A 27,535-nucleotide genomic window follows, 5' to 3' on the forward strand; every position below is an offset into this window, starting at 1 on the left:
CGTGACCGGCCAGTACTAATGAGCCCGTCCCTTTTGAACTGAGGCGACAGGGCCAGACGTCTGTCGGGTCGAGAGGACAAGGGCAAGCGTGAGAGGCCAACAGCATCTCTGAGGAAAGCTATTCAGGAAACTTTGCCATAATTAACTTCAACACGAAAAGTAAACGAATTTAAAGAAAAAAAGAACCGCGCAAAAATGATGACCCAAATGGATACCACGGTGCACTATGATAATGGCTACGAGGACGAGTACATGATGCAGGAGGATGAATGGGACAGGGATATGCTTCTCGACCCTGCCTGGGAACAACAGCAAAGAAAAGTAAGTCAGAACTCGCCTGCGTAAACGTGCGTAAAGGGTTTATTACGCGCCTTGAGCCAAAACAACTGAACTTTTGATATGGACTTACTGCGGTGGTAAACTTTACACTTTTACTGACCTTTAGTGTATTATCAAATATCTTCTACTGTGAAATCAAACATCAAGCTCACAGAGAAACAGTAGCCCTTCACATTACATTTAAAAAAGCAACTTTTTTTCCTTGAAAGCACCAAACCATCCCAACCCCGCTGTGTTAAATGCCATATACATGTCATATGTGAGTGAAATTTTATTAAACGTTTATTATATTTAGTTCTCTTATGACTTAAATTTGGTAGAAAGCCTCGCAGACACATCGTAAGAAGTTTCCTATTTTCGTGCGTAAAGTGTAGACTCCTGGCGTGACTGTGGCGAGCAGGAGGAGAGATGCGCTGGTACTAACAATAGCAATGGTCCAGCGGCTGATACGAGCGGAATGCGGCCTGTCAACAGATGCTCCAACACATGATGACGCTCTTGGGATTAGAAAGGACGCTACATCTAAATTTAACCCCGGGACCAAAAGGGTTTACAGTGGGGTTAATCCGGTGTCCTTGGTGCTGGAATTCTTTTGTTTATAGAAACCTCACAGAAATATTGTCCCAGTACATCCACACAGCACATCTCAGTAGACTTGAATAGGCTGTAACTGTTGTCTCTGTCTAACTCACCAGCTCTACATCTCTGGTTTATTATAGGCATACCTGCTATGACAGAGATCAGGTCCTTGTACTATTTTTGGTTAAATCAGTACTACTACTGACATTGTGATTTTCCATAGGCCTATGATAAACATTTGGAGATGATAAGTGCAAATTGGCTGTGGTTGAAGAAGCAGGCAGCTGTTAGAAATGCCCCCTCCTCTCCTGATGCATGTGGTACTGGATAAGAGGTTAAATCTGAGTTATAAATCATACACTAGCTTAACATTTTACAGTGAGTAATGTCACAAGGCTTTTTGGGACCACCTGAAGCCGCCTGGCCTGCCTGTTTCCAGAGCACATAGGAAATGGAAATGCAGTATTCCAGTTGTTTCACTACACCAAATAAATCATGACATTGTCTATAAAAACATGGAAATAGGCTCTGTATATAAATCATTTTAGGAGTATGACAGAAGACTTCTTCTCAGCTTATAGTGGCGACTAAGAGCCAATTCAGTGGTGCTCGGTGGATGTGATTCATAAATATTTTTAGCAGCTCTCGTCACTGCTCAGCAGTAGTGCTGGAAAGAGTGGCGAGGGTGGGCAGCAGGTTTTTGGAACTGGGGTCAAATGGAGTGCCGGTCTATCATAATATAGCAAGGGATTACAAAGTCACCAAAATCTTGAGAGAAACACAACACTATTGTTCTAAAACCAGTAGCTTGTCCTGTCACCACCAGCCACTACAGTGTGTGAGTGTGACCTCATGTGGCAGGATAAGATGTCAAAATATTTTTGTTTAAAAATATACAATGACTGCTATGTCTCAAAATGCTTTTGAGGGACCGAGAACTATAGAGGCAGACCATCACAGTCGTTTAGTAGCACTTGACTCTAATGGCCAACTGGATTGCGTTTCCAACCGTCATCCATGCCGGACATAGTAATAGGTGTCACCTGAATGAACAGCATACATGTTTATGATAAGGTTATCTCCTATCTGCAGCTGGACCTGCTCATTATACTGTGATGCAGACTGACACAGTCTGTCTCCACGTGACATTTTCAGCCATGTGGACGTTTTCCTCCCCGTGTCTTATCATAAAGCACGCCAGAGCACTCTAAATTTAACACCTTATATCAGTTGGAATGTGGTTGGCTTTCAGCTTTTATCCGTACAGTGCTGATTGTCCTGTACTCTGCTGCAGTCTATTGAGGGACAATGATCTAGTCCTTACTTGGTGTACAGTATAATGTACACCAAGTGAGGGTCAGTTGTGTTGTAAAATCACTGCTGAGGCACAGGGCATAAACTGAAGTTAAACAGCAGAAAGAACTACTGACAATTACATTACTCTGTTACCTAATCATAATATAACAAATAATAGTTAGCTGAAGTCACTCTCTCATTGCTTTGTTGATTATTTGGTGTCTATTTTTTATGATACTAAAAGTTTATTTATCATTGCATCAAGTAAATGTTCATTACTCTCAAATGACAGTTACATCAAATCTAACTTTGTTTTTCTTCTCATAGACTTTTACAGCTTGGTGCAACTCCCACTTGAGAAAAGCCGGCACACAGATTGAAAATATCGAGGACGACCTCAGAAATGGTCTGAAGCTCATGCTCCTTTTGGAAGTCATCTCAGGTCAGGATTTACATTTTGATGCATGAAATATGAACCTGTATTTTGAAAACGTATTGAACATTAAAAGGGCTGTTCACATAAATGTTCCTCATCTGCCATAGGTGAAAGGTTACCCAAACCCGACAGAGGGAAGATGCGGTTTCATAAAATTGCTAATGTAAACAAAGCATTGGATTTCATTACAAGCAAAGGTGTCAAACTGGTCTCTATTGGAGCTGAAGGTAATTCCAGTCAAGCACTGTTTGTGTTTTTGTTGTTAGTAAAGAATAAATAGCACCAAAGTGGTATTTTTTTCAGAGATTGTTGATGGAAATGTAAAAATGACACTTGGAATGATCTGGACCATCATCCTCCGCTTTGCCATTCAGGACATCTCTGTGGAAGGTGAGATCTCTAAATCAAAATGTGAAAAATAGAAATAGTGAATAATATTCTTCCTCTTGTATCTACTCAGAAACATCTGCAAAGGAAGGTCTTCTCTTGTGGTGTCAGAGAAAGACTGCCCCCTACAGGAATGTCAATGTCCAAAACTTCCATGTCAGGTAAGTGAAATGGCTGGTTAGAATGGGAATTTGACGCATTTAGTACTCTGTACATTGTGCTAATCCGGGCTTTGTATGCTATGAGTGTTCTATGGTTGGTGAGTAGGTCTGTGAGTAGACTTCAGCTTTAGCCCTAATCCTTATTGGACCTGACTGTTGGTTCTCTGTGATTTCTGGCCGGTGAAGCTGGAAGGACGGCCTGGCTTTCTGCGCCCTGATTCACAGACACAGACCCGACCTCATCGACTACTCTAAGCTCAACAAGGTGTCGTGTGCTCAGACAGATAACAGGGTGCTGTGTGTGCCAGACCCCAAACACTAACAAACCAGTCTTGTGCCAATAATGAGTGGCTGCACCAACTGCTAAACATTCACTGTATAACTTTGTGAGTTGTTTGTGTTTTGCTCATTTATGTGTTTCTAAAATGAGGTATATGATATAATCTGGCACGGCTTTTATGCATGACTTTGATCTCGAAATCTTCACATTTGTAAGCAAGACAGTATTTTTCACTTTCTCCAACTCAAAACATGACCAGTTTTGTATGATTGATGTTAAGCATCAGCTCCATATCATGTTATTACTTTCATCATGACTTCACACTTTTGAAATTTTAGCTTAGTTGTAAACATAAACATACATATTACATGCCTAAGAGACAGGGCCGGCTGATTTTTTTTTTTTTTTTTTCCTCATTGTTCTAAAGTTTCTGAATATTATTTTCTGAACATAAACAGTGCAGACTTTTAAACACTGCCATTTAATACTAAAATAGTCAAAGTTCTTCCCTTAAAGTCTGATTTGTACTCCAAACCACACACTTGTATTGACAGAGGAATGACTTTGGGCCATTCATTCTCTCTGCTTTATCAGGGGCCAGGTCACAGGCCCGCAGTCTGAGCAGTCCACACACTTTCTCCAGCTCCTCTGAGGCTTTCTCAGCCCAGTTGAGAGACATAGACACTCCAGCATGTCCTGGGTCTTCCCTGGGGCCTCCTCCCGGTGGAACATGCCTAGAATAACAGGAAGGTGTCCAGGAGGCATCTGGAACAGAAGCCAGAGCCACCTGGTTCCTCTCAGCATAGAGAAACAGCGCCTCCAAGTTCCTCCCGTTCAACTCTCACCCTATTTCTAATGGAGTGCCCAGCGACCCTGGGGAGGAAACAAACTTTTTACCTTTTGTATCCACGATCTTGTCCTTTCTATCATTATCCAACGCTCATGACCATAGGTGAGAGTAGGAATGTAGATTAAGTGTTAAATCGAGAGCTTTGCATTCATCTCACCTGCTTTTTCAGCACAACAGTCCAAAACTGACTGTGGACCTCGTAATTAAAAGACTCAAACAGATCATTGACAATTAGAAATTACTGCATCTCATTTAAAATTACATTAACTGCACAGCCCTAATTATAGGCAGATTCATTATTAGGAATTATTTTGGCATTTATTGTTGGGATGATTTAGAAGGTACAGGTTTATAGCATTTCTCCCTGTCGTCATTGGTGTAACAGTGACTCCTCAGGTCTTGACTGACCTAACTTGATGCTGACCTGGAATAGTCACAGAAACATGAGCCTAGTCCCTGCAGATCTCAGGCTTATCTCCTTCTCTATTGTCCCTGCCTCCACTCAGTTTAAAGCTACTGTCTATGGAAAAACAAATGTAGAAATCCTTTAAGCATAACTCTACAAGTTTATCCCTCAAACTTCTAGTAAACCCATTTTCCAATACAAATTTGGTACCTTCCACTGCCTCAGACGATCCTCTGCCAGCAAAAGCACCTATTTTGGAGCAGAATTCAGACATTGAGGGGTAAAAAATGATTTAATGATTGGTATCATTTTGCTTTTAAAATGACATAAAAATCAAATAAAAAACAGGTTTGATCAATTTGAGGGGGAAAAACATATTTTATCTCATCTCGCTGAGCCCTACTAGGAACAATTATAATTGGAGTGCACTGTAAATACACACTTTGGCTTTGGAGTATTACATCGTCCATCTCGTCATCGGTCTACTACTCTATCCTTGTATTGCCTGGATCTGGGAGCAGCTGGCCCTGTCATGTATTGTGTCAGCCCAGCGCTTACAGGACAGTGCCACAGAGATAGAGACAATTGTAACACCATGATCCCTGTTCTCCCCGCACTCTCTCTGCCCACTGCCCCATTAGCAGCTCGGGCTTTCCATGTCAGCTGTTGTCTAATGCACTTCGGCCCAGACACTTGGTCCCTTGTGCGAATAAACAAAACAAAACAAAAAAAAATCTAATTCTATCACTAATGGAAAAGTAAAAATTTCAGAGTTTTAGAATGAAGTCTAAAAATAAATGCACAAATATGGTTGTCGTATAAATATAGATATTAATATAACACATATCCCGATGTCTGTTGTGGTCAGTATTGTAATGAGCCCACCATAGCATGGAGGTCAGCGCAGCGGCATGTTAAGTCCAAGCATTTCTGCCCAGTGAATTGTGCTTCTTTATTTAGGATGATCCTCTGGGGAACCTAAACCTGGCTTTTGACATTGCTGAGAAACACCTGGACATTCCCAAAATGCTGGATGCAGAAGGTACTGGGAAATAAAAATGGCTGTCAAAATTACAATGGCGACATTTAATTAATTACAATAGTGACATTTAGTTTTAAAATACTGTAAATGTGTGAATGTTTATTGTGTATAGTTACTTTCAGACCCTTTTTCCACAGATATTATCAATACCCCTAAGCCTGATGAGAGAGCCATCATGACCTATGTTTCCTGCTTTTACCATGCGTTTGCTGGAGCTGAACAGGTAGGCCTTCAATCTGAGCTGGTGAAAAGGTTTACATTTGTCCTCACTCAGTACAGCTGTGCAGTATAAATAAAGCAAACAAACAAACAAACAAACAACTAAAATAAATGTAGTACTCTATTGCCCGCTGTAATAATCTCTGACATATCACCACATGAAATGATTATTCTCTTAGTTGTAAACATGTAGATATAAAGTAATACTGATGATGAAAATGTATTTTAAATGATGATTTAACTTGTTGTCTTTATTATTTTGGTAATCAAATCATTTCTTGAAAACAATGTTTAGCTTGTTAATTCTATATGTTTGTTAATTTTTCCTTTGTTCTTTTAGGCAGAAACTGCTGCCAACAGGATTTGTAAAGTGCTGGGAGTAAACCAGGAGAATGAAAAAATGATGGAGGAATATGAGAGACTGGCCAGTGAGGTACAGTTAAAGCAGAAATAATTTTATGTGTAAAACTGTGCTGATGACACCCTGTGAAATACAGCCAAAAGTTAAATTAAACCTTTGAACTTTTTTGTATAATGTTGCATAATTTAAACAGAGCAGGTTCTCAGGGTGTAATTATATTCATGGAGTTGTAAAAAGAGGTCAAACTTCATTTTAAGATGATATTTTATTTCTGACTTTTACAATCTCATAGATAATAAAAAATAGCTGCAATTTTCACACAAAGCTATCTGCCTGATGCTCACTTACTGCCTTTTTGCTCTTGTGTGGGGCAGCTGCTGGAGTGGATCCGCCGCACCACTCCCTGGCTCGAGAATAGGACCCCAGAGAAGACCATGTCTGAGATGCAGAGGAAGCTGGAGGACTTCAGGGACTACAGACGCCAGCACAAGCCCCCCAAGGTCCAGGAGAAGTGCCAGCTGGAAATTAACTTCAACACCCTGCAAACAAAGCTACGCATCAGTAACCGCCCTGCCTTCATGCCCTCTGAAGGGAAGTTGGTGTCTGTAAGTAACAAATCATCATCTGTAACAAGAACACCAAATTGGTAGTCTTGACAATTAAATGTGAGCCAGAAGTTAGATGAAATGAAAAACAAGCTCGTGTCCATCTCTTCCAGTAGCCCTGTAAATAAATCAACAAATAAATAAAATATAGAATAATAATTAGATCTGAAAATCTTCAAAACTAATAACAAACTACTTACTATGGCCTACCTTGGATAGATGGGTTACCTGCCTATATTAGTTTTAATTAAAATTTTTATTTCATGTAGGATATAGCCAGCGCTTGGCAGGGTCTGGAGCAGGCGGAGAAAGGTTATGAAGAGTGGCTTCTAACTGAGATTCGAAGGTTGGAAAGGCTGGACCACCTGGCTGAGAAGTTTCGTCAAAAAGCTACAAACCATGAGAACTGGGCCACTGGTTAGTCACATTTTTGCATATTTAAAATTTTAGATGAATCATGACAATGTTAGTTCAATACGAAGTTAACATTGGACACACTATATTTCATTCCGATTCATTTATTCGTACATTTTTTTTGCAATGCAGGTAAGGAGCTGGTCCTCTCACAAAAGGACTATGAAACAGCCACTCTGACAGAAGTGAGAGCCCTGCTTCGCAAACATGAGGCTTTTGAAAGTGATTTAGCCGCCCACCAGGACAGAGTGGAGCAGATTGCCGCCATTGCCCAGGAACTTAAGTATGAATTTGATTCTAGTTTGAGCATTTGTACAGAAATGTAAAATGTGAATCGTTAATAATTGTGGTAACATAATAAACTAGAGTAACTTAAAGTGTTACAGAAGAATCAGACTTCAGTAATGAGACAGGGTGGGTGTGATCAGAAGTGAGTCGCACACAACTGTCTGTTTGGAGCTCATTTCTGTTCATTTTACAAAGGCAAAATTTCAGCAATATGATTTCATGATTTCATACAAGGTAGGTTACTCAAAAAGCACATTTATTTCTGCATTTTAGGTTCTAAATCCAAGTTATTTTCTTTTGCCATCTGTTGCTCCTTTTTGCTGTGTTGGGTTTGAATGTACTTTGTTTTCCTGCTACTTATGGTAACTATTTCTGTGAACATCTACTTCAAAACATGTGCCAGAACTAACTTTTCTAATTATATCTGTCAAAAGGTTGAGATTGTAATTATGACTTTTCAAAGCATCTTCCTCCTCCTCCCACTGATCTAAATCATCCGGCTGTGTTCTACATGTACCCACCAGTCGACAAAATACTGCAACTCAAGATTGCTCCAGTTCAGAAAGTTCCCCAGAAACCTATGCAAAGGCTGCCCCTATCCCCATATGCTCTCTGGAAACTGGCCCCACATTGTCATGATATAATGTAATTTCTGAGTTTCAGCCAGGTACAATGAACCACTATGATGGGAACTCTAATTATGGACTGTAGAATGGGATGTAGAGCATCTCAGCGTAGCGATGCCAGGAACGCAAAGTTCTTCTCCACATTAAGGCTATCACTGTGAATCCAAACATGACAGTGGGTACAATCAATGAGAAATTGAAGAACAAGGTTACCCAGCACAAAGCTCCTTTAATATCTTTGACCCATTTGTAACAGCTGAAGAAGTGGGCGACGACTATATGACCACAATAATGTCCAGTGAAATGTTTAAGCTACCAGAAAATGATGGATTTTATGATCAGTATTTGTACTTCCTGATTGGACAGATCCCACCTGGCACAGAAAAAGCTTTTTGAATGACACATAGACCGACCCAGGCTCACCTGCGCAAACAGACCCAGGCTCACTTGCTCAGACAAATATAATATATATCATACAAATATATGTGATCCAAGCTCTTTTTTTTCCCAATTCAAAACACTTTTACTGTCACAGCGGACTGTGTAGGTCGCCCTGAGGTCGGGCCTTGTTCACACCACTCCTCCTCATGTTTCAAATGCGCTCGGAGCAGCTTTTAATGCGGTCCAGAATGACACTGCTGGATTCACACCGGCCCAATCTCTTGGAGCAAATGCTCTTTTACGTCAATCTAACTAGTGACAGTGTCACTTTGTTTGAATGTTGTTGTATCATATGCATTCATACATTTTCTGAGATTACATTTGGCCTAGAGGAGGAAAAAGTATTAAGTAGTTCAAAAAGCAGATCTACAATGACCGCTAAAACATTAAATACATGATATGGGTTGTGTTGTATGTTTTCTTATATATACATTTTTTTTTGTTTGTGCTTGTTTCTCTTAGTGAGCTTGATTACCATGATGTGGCTGCAGTGAACCAGCGCTGTCAAAGTATTTGTGATTTGTGGGACAGACTGGGAACACTGACTCAGAAGAGAAGAGAGTCACTTGAGGTAATCTAATAACTTTTTTTCAATTCTTAAATATTTGGGAAAGGTGATGCATTTCAGAATTGGTCATAACTAGAAAAGCTGCCATCATCAAAATTTTTTATGTGGTAACATATATATATATATATATATATATATATATATATATATATATATATATATATATATATATATATATATATATATATATATATATATATATATATATATATATATATATAACATGCATTTGTCTTCTGGAAGTGAGGAGCTAAATATCTGCGAGGCATTTCCTGTGATTTGTACTGGCCTATTCCAAACTGTAAATGTGTGAGTGCTCGGGAAAAAGAGCCAAGGCTTAGTCTGACTGACAGGGACAGACGCCTGTTTTCTGTCACTCCCAATGTCCCCTGCTGAGGTGAGGGGCCTGCACCCTGTCACTGAGCGCCCTGCCAGAATCGAGGGTTAACAAGGCCAGAACAATGGTATGCGCTGTGGGATTAGCCATAAAAACAGGTGAGGGGATGTTTGTTTTTGGATTTCAATGCGAGGTATGAAGGTTGTGTTGTTGTTGGACAGGAGCTGTATTATCGGGAGTTTGAAGATGTAAAAATATAGATGTAACGAATGTCATACTGTTGTGTGTCTTAGCGCACAGAGAAGCTGCTAGAGACGATTGATCAACTGTTCCTGGAGTTTGCCAAGAGGTCAGCCCCGTTTAATAACTGGATGGAGGGAGCCATGGAGGACCTGCAGGATATGTTTATAGTCCATACTGTTGAAGAGGTCCAGGTAATGGGCTCATTTTAATAACTTTTTTTTAAAATATTCAGAGCAATAACTGAAATCACATTTTATTGAACATTCCTTCTTATATCCTTACCCTATACTCTTTCATTTATCAGAGCCTAATTGCAGCTCATGAGCAGTTTAAAGCCACTTTACCTGAAGCTGATGCAGAAAGGCAGGCCATTTTAGGAATCCACAATGAGGTGCAGAAAATTTCCCAAAGCTACGGGATCAAGGCTGCTCTGGTCAATCCCTACAGCGCCATCACAACTGAAGAACTGCTTGATAAATGGGACAAGGTAAACCTAAAATATTTCATTATTGTGAATGTAGACGATATACAATGCACATTATCAGCTACGATTTTTTGTTTTGTAGGTGAAAAAGCTGGTCCCTCAAAGAGACAGTGCCCTCCAGGAGGAGATGGCGCGCCAGCATGCCCATGAAAGGCTGAGACGTCAGTTTGCTGCCCAGGCTAATCTCATTGCTCCTTGGATACAGACCAGAATGGAAGTCAGTTGTGGATGAAACACACACTAACAATCCCACAGTGATGTTATTAAAACCCAATAATGAATTAAAAATGAATTATATTGTATAATTGTGATGACAGTATTAATGAATGAAATTAATCTAAATCTACTTTTATAGCCAGTAAGTTAAAAGGTGCTACTAAACTTATTTGACCAACATGTATCACCAGGAAATTGGACGCTGCTCACTGGAGATAGGTGGCACCCTTGAAGACCAGATGACCCAACTGAAACAGTGTGAGCATGTGATAGTAGCTTACAAACCCAACATCGATAAGTTGGAAGGAGACCACCAACTCATCCAAGAGTCACTGGTGTTTGACAACAAACACACAAATTACACTATGGAGGTACACAACATTGAAAAGAGATTTGGCTTGAATAAGGTTTTTACTCACTTTTTTATTTGGTGTTTGAACAGCACATTCGTGTTGGATGGGAACTACTCCTTACCACAATTGCTCGTACCATTAATGAGATTGAAACCCAGATCCTGACACGTGATGCAAAGGGCATCAGTCAGCAGCAGATGAATGAGTTTAGATCTTCTTTTAACCACTTTGACCGGGTATTTGACTCTTATTTATGGACTATCGTTTTCTCATGTCTGCTTAATTTTCTACTGATGGTGCATTTTCCTGTCATCCTTTGTATCTGATGTGCCTTCCAATTTCAGAAGAAAAATGGTGCAATGGAAACAGATGACTTCCGAGCTTGTTTGATCTCAATGGGTTATGACTTGGTAAATCTACAGACAAATATGAGATCACATTAAATGTGATAGCCTGTTTACTCTCTAATGTCTCCCACAGGGAGAGGTAGAATTTGCCCGTATAATGCTGCTTGTCGACCCTAATGGCACTGGAATCGTGTCCTTCCAGTCCTTCATTGACTTTATGACCAGAGAGACTGCGGACACAGACACTGCTGAGCAGGTTGTGGCATCCTTCCGCATCCTGGCAGCTGACAAGGCACGTGTCTGCAGTCCATTACTGTGTGACTTGTATATTTGGATGGATATTATAGACGTAGAATAAGTCTGATCTCTGATCTGTGATTTTACATTGCAGCCCTACATTCTTGTAGAAGAGCTGAGAAGGGAGCTCCCTCCGGAGCAGGCAGAGTACTGCATCATGAGGATGCCACCATACAAAGGCCATGGAGCACCACCAGGCGCGCTAGACTACACAGCCTTCTCCACCGCCCTCTATGGCGAGAGTGACCTTTAACCTTAGGGCCCCTCTTTCTCCATCCTATTATTAACCCAGTCCTCCGTAACATGGGGTTTTATTATTGATAATGCAACCATGATCAATTTTCTCTGTGCTAGTTCCAGACTGCCTTCTATTAGAAATGTTGTTTAATTGTTTGTCCACATTCATGCTGTGCATTGTTCTATGTGTACTATGCATTTTCTGTCATAATTGGTGTAATAAAGATCCCATCATTGAGAATCAAAATAAAGTGAAAGACACAATGATACCTTTTATAACTAAATTAAAAACAAAGCACAATATTGTTTTCTTACAAAGGAAATTTTGCTTACACAATCAATTAATATTGCTTGTAACATACGTAAATTATGATTCTTCATTTGCCTGACTGCAAACAAACTGCAGTCCAGTTTTTGTATCTATTGAAATTGCTGTATTTGCATTTTGCATTGGTTACTTGAGTCTAAATTGTCTCATGTGTAATGGCCTTCATAATCATAATAAAACATTGTATTATTAAACATGCTGATTTAAGTACTGGATGTTCTTAATTCTTAGGAAATGAAAGGCACCATATTAACAATATGAATATTACACATTAAACAGTTAGAGGTTTTTTGCCTCTACTTCACAGTTAAGTGGTGGTCACGTGACGAGACTCCGCCCACAGGCAGTAGGCCTGTGTCGGACTAAGAGAAAACCCATCCTATTCTCATCCAGCTTTGGTGCAGAAGCATCATCAGTCTCATATTTCTGTAAATGACCCTCAGTTTCAGTCTAAGATGAGAGCATGATGGACACTGGGGAAGCTGAGGAAGAGTTTCACTTTCTACGACTGGTAAGTCCTGCGCTCCTTTTAATGGATGAAAAGATGTGTCCCGTTGCATAAGTGGGCTCATCAGGTGCATACTTCTGCACAGTTTGACTGTGTAAAATTATTTACAAACCAATCATTTTCCAGGCTCTAAATTAAACATATTAATTTAGCTAATTAAGAAACGTGTTCATTATTATGTTCCTCATTTATAAGTCCTGCATGCAAACATTTTCAGCATTTGTATTCATTTGATAGAGCATAATACCAGGCCACATAGTCTGATGAGGTTAACTAGGTCTTCACATTTATCATTATTTTATAACATTTTTAATCATACTCTAGGCTACACTGTGGACTATTTTGTAGGCCCTGTTTAAGTATTGCATTTATTCTGTTATTGTAAATGCTCCTGTGGTGTGCTGCTGACCTCTTGGCCTCTTTACCTCTCTTCTAGGTGTTTTCCTGGTTAAATACATTTTACATTTTAAATAAATATAAAAAATAAATAATAATATATAAGCTTCAATGTCTGAAATTTTTGAAGTCAGGTCTACATACAGTTATGAAGTTAAAGTTAAGTTATTATTATTATTATTATTATTATTATTATTATTATTAGTAGTAGTAGTAGTAGTAGTAGTTTTTGACCATTATTTTGACCATTTTTAACTGTAAGTCATCCTCTGACTGCTCATTATCTCGGGGCTGTGATAAGGGCATGTCACAGAGTGTCTGGTGACTGGGTATGTTTCCTCCTCATAAAGAAATTGTCTGCGAAGCCACTCTATATAATGCTATTATGGAATCAGATGAAGGGAACAGGATCTGCTACAGTTATTACTTACAGTGGAACTTCAAACTTTAGAAAATGGCGACATGTTAACTGAATGTCTATGGCCGTTTGTCAATGCAAGCAAGTGTGGCAGACTGGTTGCAGAGTTTGCTGATATGAGAGTGGACAGAAGGGTGAAGTAGGGGACAGATAGTCCAGTAAATTCCCAATATGGAAATATACAAGACACAGAGATGAGACAAAGGAAAATTTGATTTGAAATTTGAATTGGAATCTGAAAAAATCAATCAATCAATCTGATGTGTTGTATATAATGCATTGGCAAATGGTTAAATTTTTACCAATGATGTTTATCTCAAGAGCAGGATTTGAACTGCCAACCTTCGGATCAGTGGACAAACACTGCACCAACTGAGCTACTGCCACCCCCATTGTTGTCTTTGTTTTTCCTCAGGGAGATGAAGTAGTTTTGCAGAGTACCTTTACCTGTCACTCAGAAGCTGTAAAGCTGTGTCTTTCAGCTGAAGGCTTTGGTAGCAGACGTTGTTCTCTTGAGCCAACCTCTAACTCTAAGGTAAAGAAAGGACTCGCTTTGCCATTAAATATTTAAAATGGGCAATTAATTCAGTATATATTGTTTGTTTTCCCAGAATGTTCCTCCAGACCTGTCCCTGTGTGGCTTTGTGCTTGCTCAGTGTCTGTCTGTCCGGGCTCTACAGGAGATGCTGGCCCACACTGAGCAAATATCGGAGAAGGTGAATATACCGTATCTTTTTGTTGCTCGTAAAGGAAGACTCATCTTATGTAATAATGATAATAATAATAATAATAACAGTTACATAACACTTGTTCAAGATACCCAAAGATGTTTTATGTAAGGAGACAAGAATAGTCAAGATAGACAAATAGGCTTTGAAGAGATGTGTTAAAAAAAAAAAAAAAAAAAGTATTTAAAAATACCTCAAACTTTTAAAATGAGATACATTGTAGTTTTTGTCTGTACTGCATTGTGGCCTAGAGGTTCTGCCATTGCACAAAGGCAGGGCACTCTAATTTCACTTTAGGTCTTTGGTTTTTCCATGATCATTTTCTTTTTTTTCAGATGTGTGCTGATGGGAGCCATCGCACACTTCTGTACGGGCAGGCTGTGTTATTCCTTCACTCATACAGTGGCATGGTGAGTGGCATGCAAAAACAGTAGACAATAATATCCTAGTAGTAAATTGTAATTATATATGAACCATTAATTCTTTTCCAGTATCTGAGCTGCATGTTCTCATCTCAATCTTCAGTGGATAAGCTGGCATTTGATGTTGGCCTCCAAGATAATAAAACAGGTCATTTAACTAACTTCATTTGAACTATTAAGAAGCATCTATGTACTCTAAATTTGAACATATTTTTAGATGAAACATGTTGGTGGATAGTTCATCCTGCATCTAGACAGAGATCAGATGGTGAGAAGGTCCGTGTTGGAGATGATGTTATATTAGTTAACATCTCATCAGAAAGGTACTTGGTAAGTATCCACTGTAGTTTCAGTAGTTATTTTTCTCATATACCTCACTAGGTTAGGTGTTAGTTATTCTGCTTACATTTGTGTACATTTATTTTTCAGCATCTGTCCACTGGTGCAGTTTCTAACAACAAATATGACATTGTGGTGTCTGTAGCTTTCCAGCACAGTCTCTGGCGTCTTGGTCCGATCTGCTCTGATGGAGGTGTTGCTCAAGGCAAGTTTCAGTTCTAGTTTATGCATTTAGTTTAACTTCTGAAATGGACAGTTACAGTGTGTATGTTTGTGGTGATGCACCTTCAGGATTTTTGAGAGGGGGAGACACACTCTGCCTGCTGCATAGCCACAGTGATGCTTGTTTGACTGTTTCCTCTGGGAAGGGTGTAGAGGACTTTCAGAGGTTAGTCTGAGAGCAAGTCAGGGAAATGTATGGTTTATCTGTGGATTAACTATTTCTTATTTACAGAGAATTATACTATGAGACTGGACCAGCCTCTAATCATGCTAGCTCTCTTTGGAGACTAGAGATTCTTCAAGTTGTGTAAGTACACTTTTTCTTCTCACTGTGGCTGTTCTACCATCAAAAACTGCTTTGTTGTTACTCTGTTCTCCAGAAGCCTTTCCTCACAATAAATAGCTTCTTGTGACAAATATTTACAGTACATATGTTTTTGTAGGTTGACTAAATCCTCTCCGAATTGAAATAAATTATAAATAGCTGTATTTTTTCTCTGTATTAATATTTCCTAGATGGAGTGGTAGTCACACACATTGGGCACAACCTTTTCGACTGTGTCACTTGACCACTGGGCGATACCTGGGTTTTACAGCAGAGGATGGTCTCTATCTGGTCAACCGGGTCAATGCTGACATCAAAACAACAGCTTTCTGCTTCAGACCTACAAAGGTTTTACAAACAGTTTTATTTTAAACTTTTTTTGTAGATATTATGAAATGTTCTGGATATGTGTTTTTATTTTCTCTTTCATTATTTATAGGAAAAACTTGAGCCTTGTCCAAACACAAATGCCAATGGCATGGGAACAGCAGAAATCAAGTATGGTGACTCAACTTGCTTTATCCAGCATGTGCACTCTGGACTGTGGCTAACGTATAGTTCTGATGCTAAGTCAGCTGGATCACTGAGTGGTCGCCGTAAGGTAAAATTATTCCAAACTATTCAAAACACATCAGAGTGAAAAACATTTTAAAATATGTTCACTTTTCAGGCTATCTTACATAGTGAGGGCCACATGGATGATGGGCTAACATTGTCTCGATCTCAGAATGAGGACTCGCATACTGCTAGACTCATACGTAGCACTGCTTTCCTTTTCACCTGCCTCAATAGGTAAAATAGATGTTTACAAATCATTTAGACTGTAAGTATTTGTTATTTAATTGCTTTTGCTGCATTGTTTTTTCTCAGGAAACTAGATGGTCAACAAGGAAACCCATCTTCTGATATATTTCCAATAAAGACAGTGATGTGCAGTGTTCTGGATCTAATTGAATTTTTTAAGCCACCACCTGACGAGTTAGACACTGAGGTTAAACAAAAAATTGTGAGCAAGTTAAGAAAACGTCAGAAAATGTTTCAAGAAGAGGTACAATTAGGTAAATAAATGAGTCATCGTTACCATGCTTTAATTGAACATATCTTATCTTTTCTCAGGGTATGATAGACTTAGTGGTTGAGTGTATTGACCATCTGCATCAGTATAGTGATGTGTCCTGTGATGCTGAGGCACTGCAGAGTGAGGGAATTAAACAGTGGGAGGAGATCATTAAGCACTTTTATAAAATACTCGGTAAGGAACATGTAACATAAAAGGACATTTTTCATTCATGTTAACTTCTGTATTTTTATTCTCAGCTGCCTTGATTAGAGGAAATCGTGCCAACTGTGCTCAATTTTCAGTCTCTCTTGAATGGCTAGTGAGCAAATTAGAACGCCATGAAGCCTCCTCTGGTAAGAATACTTAACTTAATCCACTAAGTAGATTTTAACTATAGATAAAATAGCTTTACTTCTACTACTATTCACACAAACCTTACCTAATGTATAGTATGCTAGTAATAAAAACATATATTTGATTTTATTTGGTAGGAGTCTTGGAGGTTCTTCACTTTATTCTTCTTGAAAGTCCTGAAGCTGTCAACATAATAAAAGAGGAACACATTCAGTCCATTGTCTGTTTTCTGGACAAGCACGGATACAACCACAAGGTAATAAATGATACAATCTGCATTTTGAGACATGTTACATTACATGTAGTGCTGTGAATATAGCTTGAGATTTTAATGTATTTTAACTGAGAGTATTTGAACATATCTCTAACTCCATGTCAGATTTGAGTTTGTTATTTGTATATCAGATGCTGACAGTGAATCTTCCAGGTGTTGGAAGTGCTCTGCTCTCTGTGTGTGTGCCATGGTACTGCGGTGCGCTCCAATCAGAACCTTATCTCTGACAGCCTGCTGCCGTACAGAGACCTGCTGCTCCAAACTCGTCTGGTTAATCAGGTCATCAGGTAAAGTTTGGAACTTGTCTCAGTTGATAAGGTGTTTTCTTCTTCATTAAAAAAAAGGTTTAGATGCACATTTACTTGTTCAGTAACTAAATTCAGCGCTAATGTCAGTAGAGCACTAGATGGCAAAAACATAAAACACTATCTTCTGTCTGCTCCAGTATAAGACCAAACATCTTTCTGTCAATGGAAGACAATTCTGCCCAACATCGAAAGTGGTACTATGAGGTCATCATTGATAATGCTGACCAATTTGTCACACCTGAACCCACTCACCTGCGAGTGGGCTGGGCTTCCACACAGAGTTACAAACCCAGGCCCTCAGGAGGGGACGGCTGGGGATGCAATGGGGTTGGAGATGACCTTAGCTCCTTTGGTTTTGATGGACTGCACTTATGGTCAGGTGTGTAGCCACAAGTGTAATACATGTTTAATATCCTAATGTAATGCATGCAAGATGTAACAAACTGCATGCAACTGCTTTCTTGGGAGGTTAATATGTGTCTCATTTGCTAATACAGGTTCAGTTGGGCGCAGAGTAAACTCCCCTTTTCCTCATTTGCTCAAAGACAATGATGTAGTCAGCTGCTGTTTGGACCTCAGTACTCCTTGTATCTCTTTCCGAGTCAATGGTCTGCCCGTTCAGGGGATGCTGGAGAATTTCTATACGGATGGGTTTCTTTTTCCTGTTGTTAGTCTCTCAGCAGGGGTCAGGTGAGTGATATAAACTCTTCTTAATGGTAATCACTAATAGCTACAGTGTACAGGCTCATTACAAATGTTTTGGATTAGGATTCGCTTTTTGTTTGGGGGTAAACATGGAGAATTCAGGTTTTTACCTCCACCCGGTTTTGCTCCATGTTGTGAAGCTCTTCTTCCAAAAAACAAGTTGAGGGTAGAACCATTTCAAACATATATTTTGGATAATAAAGATGGAAAACATCTCATTGGCCCGACTGCATTTTGTGAACCAGTTATTTTTATTCCAAGCCCAACTGACATCAGTAAGGTAAGCAGTTTGATTTTTGAAAAAATAATAAATAAATAAATAAAATAAATAAACACATATACACAGGTATTTTATTTTTAAATATTTACTAAACCCCTAGACTGCACTTCCCCTTCAACTTGAAAACATCAAAAGAAAAATGGCAGAACATTTCCATGAACTTTGGGTCATGGACCAAATTGAATGTGGATGGACATCTGGAACTGTAAGCTCATCTTGAATTTTGAAAAAAAAACAACAACTAATGATTTCCTTTTTCATTGTATTAAACAATATTCAAACAGTTTGCTGTATTTTTTTATTTTTTTATTTCATAGGTAAAAGATGAGGAGAAAAAGATTGATCCCTGTCTGATTGAGTTTTGTAATCTCACAGACCTGGAACAAAACCAAAATCTTCAAATGGCAGAGGATACCCTGAAGTGAGTACTCTCCAGAGTATAACGTATTATATCCATGTGTACATAGTCAAAGGTCACAACTCCCCTAAAAATGAGATTCCAAATCTCAGTGGGTCTATCCTTGTCGAAGATGCAGTATGAAACTTTTCTCTTAGAGGGTCCTTCTCGTCTCCATGGAGATGTTATTGTCTTGCCTGGAATTTTCTACCATATGGTATTAAACCCACAATAGGTGCTTTTATTGTACCTTGAAAAAAAACACACATTCTTGCAATGAGCGGGCAGGCATCCTCATAGATCTGACATGTAAATGAGTTGGTGGCAACTCCATAGAAATAGACAGGCAAACCAATAATATGTCCATGGAGACAAGCAGGCTACAGAGTTCACCTTTAAATAGAAGTATTCTTTTTAAAATATTATTTTGATTGCTTATTTTCATAAAGAACTATCCTTGCCCTTGGTTTTCACATTGGATTGTCTGATGAGAAGGCTGAGGAAAGACTAAAATACATTACACTCTCATCCAAGTAAGTAATACCTAGTGTAAACTTGCATTCATGTTTTTACCTCAGAAATGACAATATATTACCTTATTAAATACCAATTAACACATAAAACTATTTATTAACTGTATTGCAGGTTTGAATTACCAAGTGGTTACAAACCTGCTCTGGTAGACCTGAGTGGTGTGTTACTCTGTCCAACTCTTGAAAAACTGGTGGATTTGTTAGCTGAAAATGAGCACAATGTATGGGCCAAAGAACACATTAAGCAAGGATGGACTTATGGAGCTCAACAGGTAGTTATGCTAGTAGCAAAAAAAAAAAAAAAAAAAAAAAAAAAAACAATGAATAGAAGATGAAAGATTCAGTGTGTGACTTTAAGTACATATTGCTTAAAATAAGACAAATATAACAAGCTACAAACTTTTGCTGATGTGTGTAGGATGTGAAAGCCAAGCGCAGTCCATACCTTGTGCCCTACAACCAGCTGGGTGAAAGAAGAAGGAGAGCGGGGAGGGAGGGGGTCAGAGATGCCGTCTGTACCCTGTTGGTTCATGGATATAGCCTGGAGTTGTTTAAGAAGGAGTGTGGTATGTGTTTTTCTCCTTTTTATTACTTTTATCATATCAGAGTCCTCATTTTTTCTATATGTTACATTTGTATTACATAGTACTTTTTATGAACACATGATGATTTAATATGTTTGGGTTTTTTTCTTCTTTTTTTTTTTGTATTTGCAGTTTCTTTATCAACTCCATGTCTTGTTTCTACTGAAAAGTGCCGGGTGTTCAGACCAGATAAGTCATATGCTGTGACTGTGGGGAAGTGGTACTTTGAATTTGAAATACTGACAGCTGGAAATATGAGAGTGGGCTGGGCCAGGCCTGGCTGCATTCCAGACAAAGAGCTTGGCTCAGATGACCAAGCTTTTGTGTTCAGTGGAGATGAGGTGTGCTGTAATTAGATTTTATAATATCTTTAATATACTGTTATTATTAAATGAAAATCGCTTGGCATTTAAAAACAAACTCATGAACTGGAAATGAATATACTTTATACCATAGATCAATTTAGTGTTGTGTTGGTTGGCGCTAAGCTGTGTTTCTTTCCTGAATAGGCCCACTGGTATCACCAGGGTGGAGTACCACTTGGGGCATTACCTTGGCAGAAAGGTGATGTGGTGGGCTGCATGTTGGACTTGTCTGAACACACTGTAAAGGTTGCTCTTAATGGAGATCTGCTGTTTAATGAAAATGGTTCTGAGCTGCTTGCCAAAGACTTTCCCATCAATGATGGTTTGTTTAGTGATTATTTACTTTGTCTGCATGCTAGCTTTTTTTTATTATTTTCTTTTATCATAGTCATTATTATTTCTGTTCCATAAGTCCCTATTTTACAACACTTGGATACAGTGCATTGGTATTTTAAAGTTCATTTTATTCTTTTCTATCCATTACAGGCTTGTTACCTGTTGTTGGTCTTGGAGTGAACCAGATGGGAAAGCTTAACTTAGGCTCTGAGCCAGACTCTTTGCAGTATTTTTCTGTGTGTGGCTTGCAGGAGGGTTACAAGCCATTTGCTGTTGACATGGCCAGCCATCCTTCTTTATGGATGACTTGGTGGCAGCCGCAGTTTGCTTCTATAAAACCTGATGACCCAAATTTACTTGTAAGTTTTGTTATTAGATCGATTTGGTGTTGGTGAGCTACTGTATCCAAGTCATTTCCCTTGTAAAATGAAAGTTTGATAAAGTTTTCCTAAGTTTGAATGGATATACAAAATACCATATAAAATGTTCAATATTATTACTATTGCTAATTGTTTTGTAGATCACAAGAATGAGTAGCCTGAAAGATTCGGTGTCGAGTTTAAGAGTTTCTCAGAGGTCATACTCCCATCAGAGTGGCAGCAAGGAGATGGGTTTTTATCGTCTAAACATGTCAGTTGAATGTGCTTTGGTCCTCAGCAGCCCAGTTCGAACAATACCCCCAGTAGCCCCTAGCTCCTTATCACCAGGTATTTGCAGAATAAAATCAATTTTTTACACAGTTTGCATCAGAAATAATGTTTATTTTATTAAAAAGAAAACATTGAATTTTAATGTCAACAATAGTAATAAACATTTATGAAAAGATAGTGGCTATTTAGTGTACTGTATTCCTTGTGATATATTACAAATCATTTCTGTCTTATCTGCAGCAAGAAAAGAGCAGGAGGAGTTGGATTCTGACTTTGAAGTGCTTATGAAATCAGCTCACAATTTTACTGGTTCAAGAGATGAACTCAATCACCACAAGGATCACAGCCAAGACAAAACGTCAAAGCTGAAACAAAAGTTCTTATCAACCACACATGCTTTATAGAACACAATATGTACTGTAATGCACATTTGCTTTTTAAACTAACTACATTGTTTATTCTGATAAGGTTCATGTTGAAGAGGACTAAACCAGGCTTAGTCAGCAGTAATTCATCAGCGAGGCTTTTAGAAGATGTCTTAGCTGACAAAGACAGCATGAGTAATCTTGTTCAAACCTCTAAAGTAAATCCTAAACATCAATGTTTTATGATTATGCTTTAAATATTATAATAAGACAACATTTTTTCTTTTAGTATTACTATTCAATACGGGTTCTTCCAGGCCAAGCGCCTTCCAGTGTGTGGGTTGGCTGGGTCACAGCTGACTTTCACCAAAGTAACACAGCGTTTGATATTGACAAGGTGCACACTGTTACTGTAACTCTTGGTGATGATACTGGCAAGGTCCAGGAAAGGTAATGTGTACAACGTTATTATACACTGCACTTTATTCTAAATGGCAGTGTTTACATCTCACATATTTGCATTTTTCCCAGTGCCAAGCGCTGTAACTGTTACATGGTTTGTGCTGGAGAGGCCACTGGCCTGTCTCAAAGTCGCAGAAGCACAGGTTTGGAAATCGGCTGTTTAGTTGATACAGCCACTGGGCTTCTCACATTTACCTCCAGTGGAATTGAAATGACAACCTTCTATCAGGTAGGCCACAAAAGACTTTTCAGATTTGTTTTTTCTAAATTGTACTGAATCTGAATCTGAATTAACTTTGACAAAATATAATCAGGTAGAGGCAAGTACAAAGCTGTTCCCTGCTGTATTCATCAAGCCAACAACAAACAACATGTTTCAATTTGAACTGGGTAATATTAAGGTAAATATATCTACATGATTATCAAGATATAAACATACAAATAGCCTACATTTTAAACTCTTAATTTTTTTCTTTTACACTAAACAATTCTTATACACTTTTCAGAACCTTATGCCTCTATCAGCTGGTTTGTTTCGCAGCCTCAGGAGGGACACAACCCCTCAATGCCCTGATAGGCTACAAGTCCAACATCTTTGTCAAGTTTCCTGGACCCGTGTTCCTGACAATGCTTTGAAAGTGCTGGTCAACCAAAGAGAAAACTGCCATGGTTGGGTAGTCCAATGCACAGAGTCCAGCCAAATCATGTCAGTTCAGATCCCAGATGAAAACCGGTGAGATGTTTAGAAATAGATATGGTTTACATTGTTTGTGGACAAAATCACCTGTTCTCATTCATTCTTATGAACACACAGGTGCATTGACATTTTGGAACTATCGGAACACAATGAACTGCTAATGTTTCACTACCACACACTGCTCCTTTACTCCTCTCTGTGTGCTCTGGGGAACACCAGAATTTGCCATGCCCTTTGTAGCCAAGTGGATCAGTCCCAGATGTTTTATGTCCTAGAGAATTCCAGCCTTCCAGGATTTCTACGCTCAGCGTTTTACGAGTTGCTTATTCAGGTAATTGTATGATAGAGATAATGGTGTTAAAATGCACATTGTAAAAAATAATAATCTGTCTATATTTTAGGTTCATCTTAGTTGCCACAGCTCAGCATGTCTGATGATGAACCAGGAGTATATTGTTCCTATGATGGACCTGACGTGTGCTATCTCTCTTAATCCCAGCACAGTGAATAGCAGCTATATTCCAACCACAATGGCTTCTACCCTTAAACCACACATGCGTTTTTCTACCCCTGCCTTTGTGAGGACTTCTGAGGAAAAAAGTCCTGAAAGTGAAGCAGGAAAAGTTTGTATTGACTGTCCTGAAATCCCTTTAGATCGACTAAAGAATCTTACAGTGGAAATGCTCACTGCAGCTGTGCATGCTGTTGATCAAGGTCTGAGAGATCCTGCAGGGGGCAGTGTGGAGCTGCTGCTGGCTCCACTGATTCGATTGTTTTATACTCAGCTTGTGATGGGAGTATTTGAGGATGCCGACTTGAGGCAAGTTCTCACTCTATTTTTACCGCAAGCTTTTTCTGATGAAGAGGAACTCCCAAACCAAAAAGATAACAAAGAACAAATATTGGAAAATGATCAAAATTGTTTTTATAATTTAGGGTTGTTTCACATGAAACTCCCAGAAGCTGTTAAATTTGAGGTAAACCAGTTATTTATTGCTATTAAAACATGTTTATCATGAATAACTGAAGTCATTTTCATTTTCAGCTTTGCCAGGTCTTATCTTTCCTCTGTGATTGCCAAGTACGTCACAGGGTTGAAGCAATAGTTGCATTTTCAAGCAATTTTGTTGAGCAGCTTCAAGAAAACCAAAGATTTCGATATAATGAAGTTATGCAGGCCCTTAACATGTCTGCTGCACTCACTGCTCGCAAAACAAAGGAGTTCCGATCGCCTCCACAAGAACAGGTAAAGAAACAAAAATAAACATGTCATAACTTTATATTGTTAATAAATGTATTAATTTTGTAAAATGTACTGTACTGTAAAACATGTACATCTTTCCAGATAAATATGCTGATAAGCTTTAAAGAGAAAGATAAATGTGAGGACTGCCCATGCCCAAAAGAAGTTCAGAAGCTTTTGGAAGAATTCCATGATCTCCTAAAACAGCACTGTGGTTAGAACCTACGTTGATTTAAGTTTAAAAAAAAAAAAAAAAAAAAAAAAAAAATATATATATATATATATATATATATATATATATATATATATATATATATATATATATATATGAATATGTGATATGTTGCAGACCCTAAATTAGACAGAGGCTCTGAAGATGAGGACGATAAGGAAATATCTATAAAAGATCAACTTAGAAGTTTGATATTTCAAGCATGTGCAGTGAGAAAGTCAACCACAGATGAACAGCATTGTAATGCCTCTGTCCCAAGCCCCAGTAAGAGTATTTTTATTTGCACCATCAAAGTAATGCATCATTTTACAAATACTATTTAAATATTTATATTTTGTGTAGTATCCCTTGCCGAGCTCATCTCCAGGACAATGATGCTTTGGGCGTCAGAAGCTAAAATAGATGACCCGGGTTTGGTGAAGGCCATTTTCTCCTTGTTGCATCGTCAGTATCAAGGTCTCTGTGGCCAAATGGGAGAAGCCCTTTATAAAGCTTACACAATAAGCCAAGCATCAACAGAGGACACCAGAGCCCTTCTCACCTCTCTGTGCCAAATACGCTCTCTCCTTAAAGTACGCATGGGCAAGCAGGAGGAGAAACTAATGACTGATAAACTGGGGTAGGTTATAAGGATAGTTATAATGTTTGCTATTTATTTCATAATGTTTACTTCATTTTTCATTCAACATATTACAGAGAGATCATAAACAACAAAGTTTTCTACCAGCATCCAAATTTAATGAGAGCATTGGGAATGCATGAAACTGTAATGGAGGTGATGGTAAATGTTTTGGGAGAAGGCAAAACAAATGTAAGACAAAGTTTGCATATATACTATATGTAAAAACATATATATTATTGCCTAAATCATTTTATATATATATATATATATATATATATATATATATATATATATATATATATATATATATATATATATATATATATATATATATATATATATATATATATATATATATATATACATGGCCCTATGTGTGTTTGTCAATAGGAGATCATGTTTCCGAAAATGGTGGCAAGCTGTTGTCGTTTCCTATGCTATTTTTGTCGCATCAGCCGCCAGAATCAAGGGGCGCTGTTTGACCACCTAAGCTACCTGCTTGAACACAGTCGGGTTGGCCTGGGTAAGGCTCTTTGTGGTGTAGCTATCTTTGTATTAAGCGACAGTAGTTCAGTTGGTACAGTGTTTGTTTACTGATTTGAAGGTTGGCGCTCGCTCTTGACATGAACATCATTGGTAGAGCTGTCAGATCCACTGACCCACAGGTTGGCGGTGCGATTCCAGCTCACACAAATGAATGCTGTCGTTGTGTCCCACCTCGTCCCCAGGTGTATGAATGTGTGTGTGAATGGGTGAGTTGTTCCATGATGTAAAATGGTTTGAACGCCTTGAAGGTGGCAAAGCTCTATATAAAAATGTGACCTTTTACCATATTACCTAAGTAACTGGTAAGATGGACTTGATTGGCACTCTTGAGCCAATTCATAACACAGTTGACATTAATTAAATAATTCCCATTGTATTGAAAAGTACTTGATGGAATATTTCCATCCATCCTGCCATTTTCTTCCACTTATCTGGGGCCGGGTCACGGGGTTAGCAGTCTAAGCAGGGACTCCCAGACTTCCCACACCCTGGACACGTCCTTCAGCTCCTCCGGTGGGACTCCAAGGCGTTCCCAGGCCAGACGAGAGACATAGTCCCTCCAAGGTGTCCTGGGTCTTTGCCGGGGCCTCCTCCCGGTGGGACATGCCCGGACACCTCCCTAGGAAGGCGTCCAGGAGGCATCCTGAGCAGATGCCCGAGTCACCTCAGCTGACTCCTCTCAACGTGTAGGAGCAACGGCTCTACTCCGAAGTCTTCCCGTGTGACCGAGCTCCTCACCCTATCTCTAAGGGTGCGGCCGAAATCCATTTCAGCCGCTTGTATCCGCGATCTCGTCCTTTCGGTCATTACCCAGAGCTCACGACCTCATAGGTGAGGGTAGGAACGTAGATTGACCGGTAAATCGAGAGCTTTGCCTTTCGACTCAGCTCCGTCTTTACCACAACAGACCGATACCACCGCGTCAATCTCACATTCCAGCCTTCCCTCACACGTGAACAAGACCCCTAGATGCTTGAACTCCTCCACTTGTGGCAGAATATTTCCATCAAGTATTTTATTGATTTGCCACAATACACTTGTTTGTGTTCTTTTTGAGCTTCACCATCAATGCGAGGAGCCACTCCTTTGGATGTAGCAGCAGCCTCTGTAATGGACAACTATGAACTAGCATTATCATTACAAGAATGTGAACTACAAAAGGTAACACTCTTCTGTAGACTTATGTATAGTTATGCTACATGTACAACTGTGGTAGATAATGAACTTTCTGTTCTTCTACCTTGTATTTAGGTGGTTAAGTATCTTGCAAACTGTGGTGTCCAGAGCTGTTCCATGCTTGTTGCTAATGGATATCCTGACATTGCATGGAACCCTGTGGAGGGAGAGCGATACTTGGATTTCCTACGTTTTACTGTATTTTGTAATGGTAGCTATTTTTATTGAGCTGAATATGTTTGGTATTTGTGTTTGAAAATTACCGGTACACTTTTATTTTCAGTTTAATACATCTTCTGTTCACATGTATTGAAGTCATATTTGTCAAATATTAAACAGGTGAAAGTGTGGAGGAAAATGCATATGTCGTCTTAAAGCTGCTCATTCACCATCCTGAATGCTTTGGGCCTGCTCTACGTGGTGAACAGGGACAGGGGCTTCTCTCAGCAATGGAGGAAGCCATCAGGGTCTCTCAAGACATGTCTATGGATAGGCCTTATGCAGTCAACCAGTCCAACAAGAAATGGTTAGTTTGTTGTGAAGAAACAGGATATGCATTTTTGTTTTTTCATTTAATTTGGCATGCTTACACTTATGTTGTTTTATTTATTTATTTATTTATTTTTGTTTTTGTTTTAATTGATTACTTTTTCCATCTTTTACAGTGATATTCAGGACTTGGAGGATGGACTCATTCATATGGGACATGCTATAATGACCTTCTACTCATCCCTTATAGACCTCCTGGGCCGTTGTGCTCCTGAGATGCATGCAAGTGTTCATATTTGCATAAATTCCACTAAACATTCATATATGATAATGTTTAAATGTGATAACATTTGGATTTG

At 38.9% G+C, this 27,535-nt stretch overlaps 2 protein-coding genes across 2 annotated transcripts in view; both read left to right on the top strand.

The window, feature by feature from the left end:
• The first annotated feature begins 29 nt into the window (after positions 1-29).
• On the top strand, positions 30-12,348 carry actn2b (actinin, alpha 2b). Its single transcript, XM_033979130.2, has 21 exons — positions 30-321; positions 2,542-2,656; positions 2,758-2,877; positions 2,954-3,040; positions 3,111-3,198; positions 3,385-3,463; positions 5,695-5,776; positions 5,914-5,999; positions 6,336-6,428; positions 6,731-6,961; positions 7,231-7,378; positions 7,508-7,658; positions 9,193-9,301; positions 9,929-10,069; positions 10,183-10,365; positions 10,445-10,579; positions 10,770-10,949; positions 11,021-11,167; positions 11,276-11,341; positions 11,412-11,570; positions 11,670-12,348. Exons 1-21 carry the CDS (start codon positions 196-198, stop codon positions 11,826-11,828), a joined length of 2,685 nt encoding a protein of 894 aa, XP_033835021.1. The 5' UTR covers positions 30-195; the 3' UTR covers positions 11,829-12,348.
• A 255-nt stretch (positions 12,349-12,603) lies between these two features.
• ryr2b (ryanodine receptor 2b (cardiac)) overlaps positions 12,604-27,535 on the top strand; it is a 30,446-nt gene continuing 15,514 nt past the window's right edge. Inside the window, exons 1-47 of the mRNA XM_055227139.1 lie at positions 12,604-12,651; positions 13,878-13,997; positions 14,074-14,178; positions 14,526-14,600; positions 14,682-14,760; positions 14,830-14,942; positions 15,042-15,156; positions 15,243-15,339; positions 15,406-15,480; positions 15,690-15,846; positions 15,938-16,099; positions 16,169-16,290; positions 16,369-16,546; positions 16,615-16,750; positions 16,816-16,911; positions 17,050-17,168; positions 17,340-17,473; positions 17,632-17,873; positions 17,992-18,184; positions 18,263-18,479; positions 18,580-18,684; positions 18,797-18,900; positions 19,326-19,409; positions 19,522-19,681; positions 19,828-19,975; positions 20,126-20,334; positions 20,503-20,680; positions 20,845-21,053; positions 21,215-21,401; positions 21,585-21,720; positions 21,813-21,927; positions 21,999-22,159; positions 22,241-22,400; positions 22,486-22,572; positions 22,678-22,904; positions 22,986-23,199; positions 23,270-23,845; positions 23,914-24,114; positions 24,214-24,325; positions 24,461-24,607; positions 24,686-24,962; positions 25,040-25,154; positions 25,356-25,488; positions 26,569-26,672; positions 26,763-26,898; positions 27,027-27,198; positions 27,353-27,458. Of these exons, the coding sequence (XP_055083114.1) occupies positions 12,604-12,651; positions 13,878-13,997; positions 14,074-14,178; positions 14,526-14,600; positions 14,682-14,760; positions 14,830-14,942; positions 15,042-15,156; positions 15,243-15,339; positions 15,406-15,480; positions 15,690-15,846; positions 15,938-16,099; positions 16,169-16,290; positions 16,369-16,546; positions 16,615-16,750; positions 16,816-16,911; positions 17,050-17,168; positions 17,340-17,473; positions 17,632-17,873; positions 17,992-18,184; positions 18,263-18,479; positions 18,580-18,684; positions 18,797-18,900; positions 19,326-19,409; positions 19,522-19,681; positions 19,828-19,975; positions 20,126-20,334; positions 20,503-20,680; positions 20,845-21,053; positions 21,215-21,401; positions 21,585-21,720; positions 21,813-21,927; positions 21,999-22,159; positions 22,241-22,400; positions 22,486-22,572; positions 22,678-22,904; positions 22,986-23,199; positions 23,270-23,845; positions 23,914-24,114; positions 24,214-24,325; positions 24,461-24,607; positions 24,686-24,962; positions 25,040-25,154; positions 25,356-25,488; positions 26,569-26,672; positions 26,763-26,898; positions 27,027-27,198; positions 27,353-27,458 (7,146 nt within the window). The remainder of the gene's footprint in view (positions 12,652-13,877; positions 13,998-14,073; positions 14,179-14,525; positions 14,601-14,681; positions 14,761-14,829; positions 14,943-15,041; positions 15,157-15,242; positions 15,340-15,405; positions 15,481-15,689; positions 15,847-15,937; positions 16,100-16,168; positions 16,291-16,368; positions 16,547-16,614; positions 16,751-16,815; positions 16,912-17,049; positions 17,169-17,339; positions 17,474-17,631; positions 17,874-17,991; positions 18,185-18,262; positions 18,480-18,579; positions 18,685-18,796; positions 18,901-19,325; positions 19,410-19,521; positions 19,682-19,827; positions 19,976-20,125; positions 20,335-20,502; positions 20,681-20,844; positions 21,054-21,214; positions 21,402-21,584; positions 21,721-21,812; positions 21,928-21,998; positions 22,160-22,240; positions 22,401-22,485; positions 22,573-22,677; positions 22,905-22,985; positions 23,200-23,269; positions 23,846-23,913; positions 24,115-24,213; positions 24,326-24,460; positions 24,608-24,685; positions 24,963-25,039; positions 25,155-25,355; positions 25,489-26,568; positions 26,673-26,762; positions 26,899-27,026; positions 27,199-27,352; positions 27,459-27,535) is intronic.

This window comes from Periophthalmus magnuspinnatus, chromosome 15 (assembly GCF_009829125.3).
Source record: "Periophthalmus magnuspinnatus isolate fPerMag1 chromosome 15, fPerMag1.2.pri, whole genome shotgun sequence".
In the NCBI taxonomy this organism is placed as follows: Eukaryota; Metazoa; Chordata; class Actinopteri; order Gobiiformes; family Gobiidae; genus Periophthalmus; species Periophthalmus magnuspinnatus.

What these genes read in the sequence shown, in the direction of transcription:
- actn2b (XM_033979130.2), top strand. Translation starts at nt 196, where the DNA reads ATGATGACCCAAATGGATACCACGGTGCACTATGATAATGGCTACGAG. An exon ending in GGGAACAACAGCAAAGAAAA is followed by an intron (nt 322 to 2,541) that starts GTAAGTCAGAAC and finishes TTCTTCTCATAG; the next exon opens with ACTTTTACAGCTTGGTGCAA. An exon ending in ATACTGTTGAAGAGGTCCAG is followed by an intron (nt 10,070 to 10,182) that starts GTAATGGGCTCA and finishes TTCATTTATCAG; the next exon opens with AGCCTAATTGCAGCTCATGA.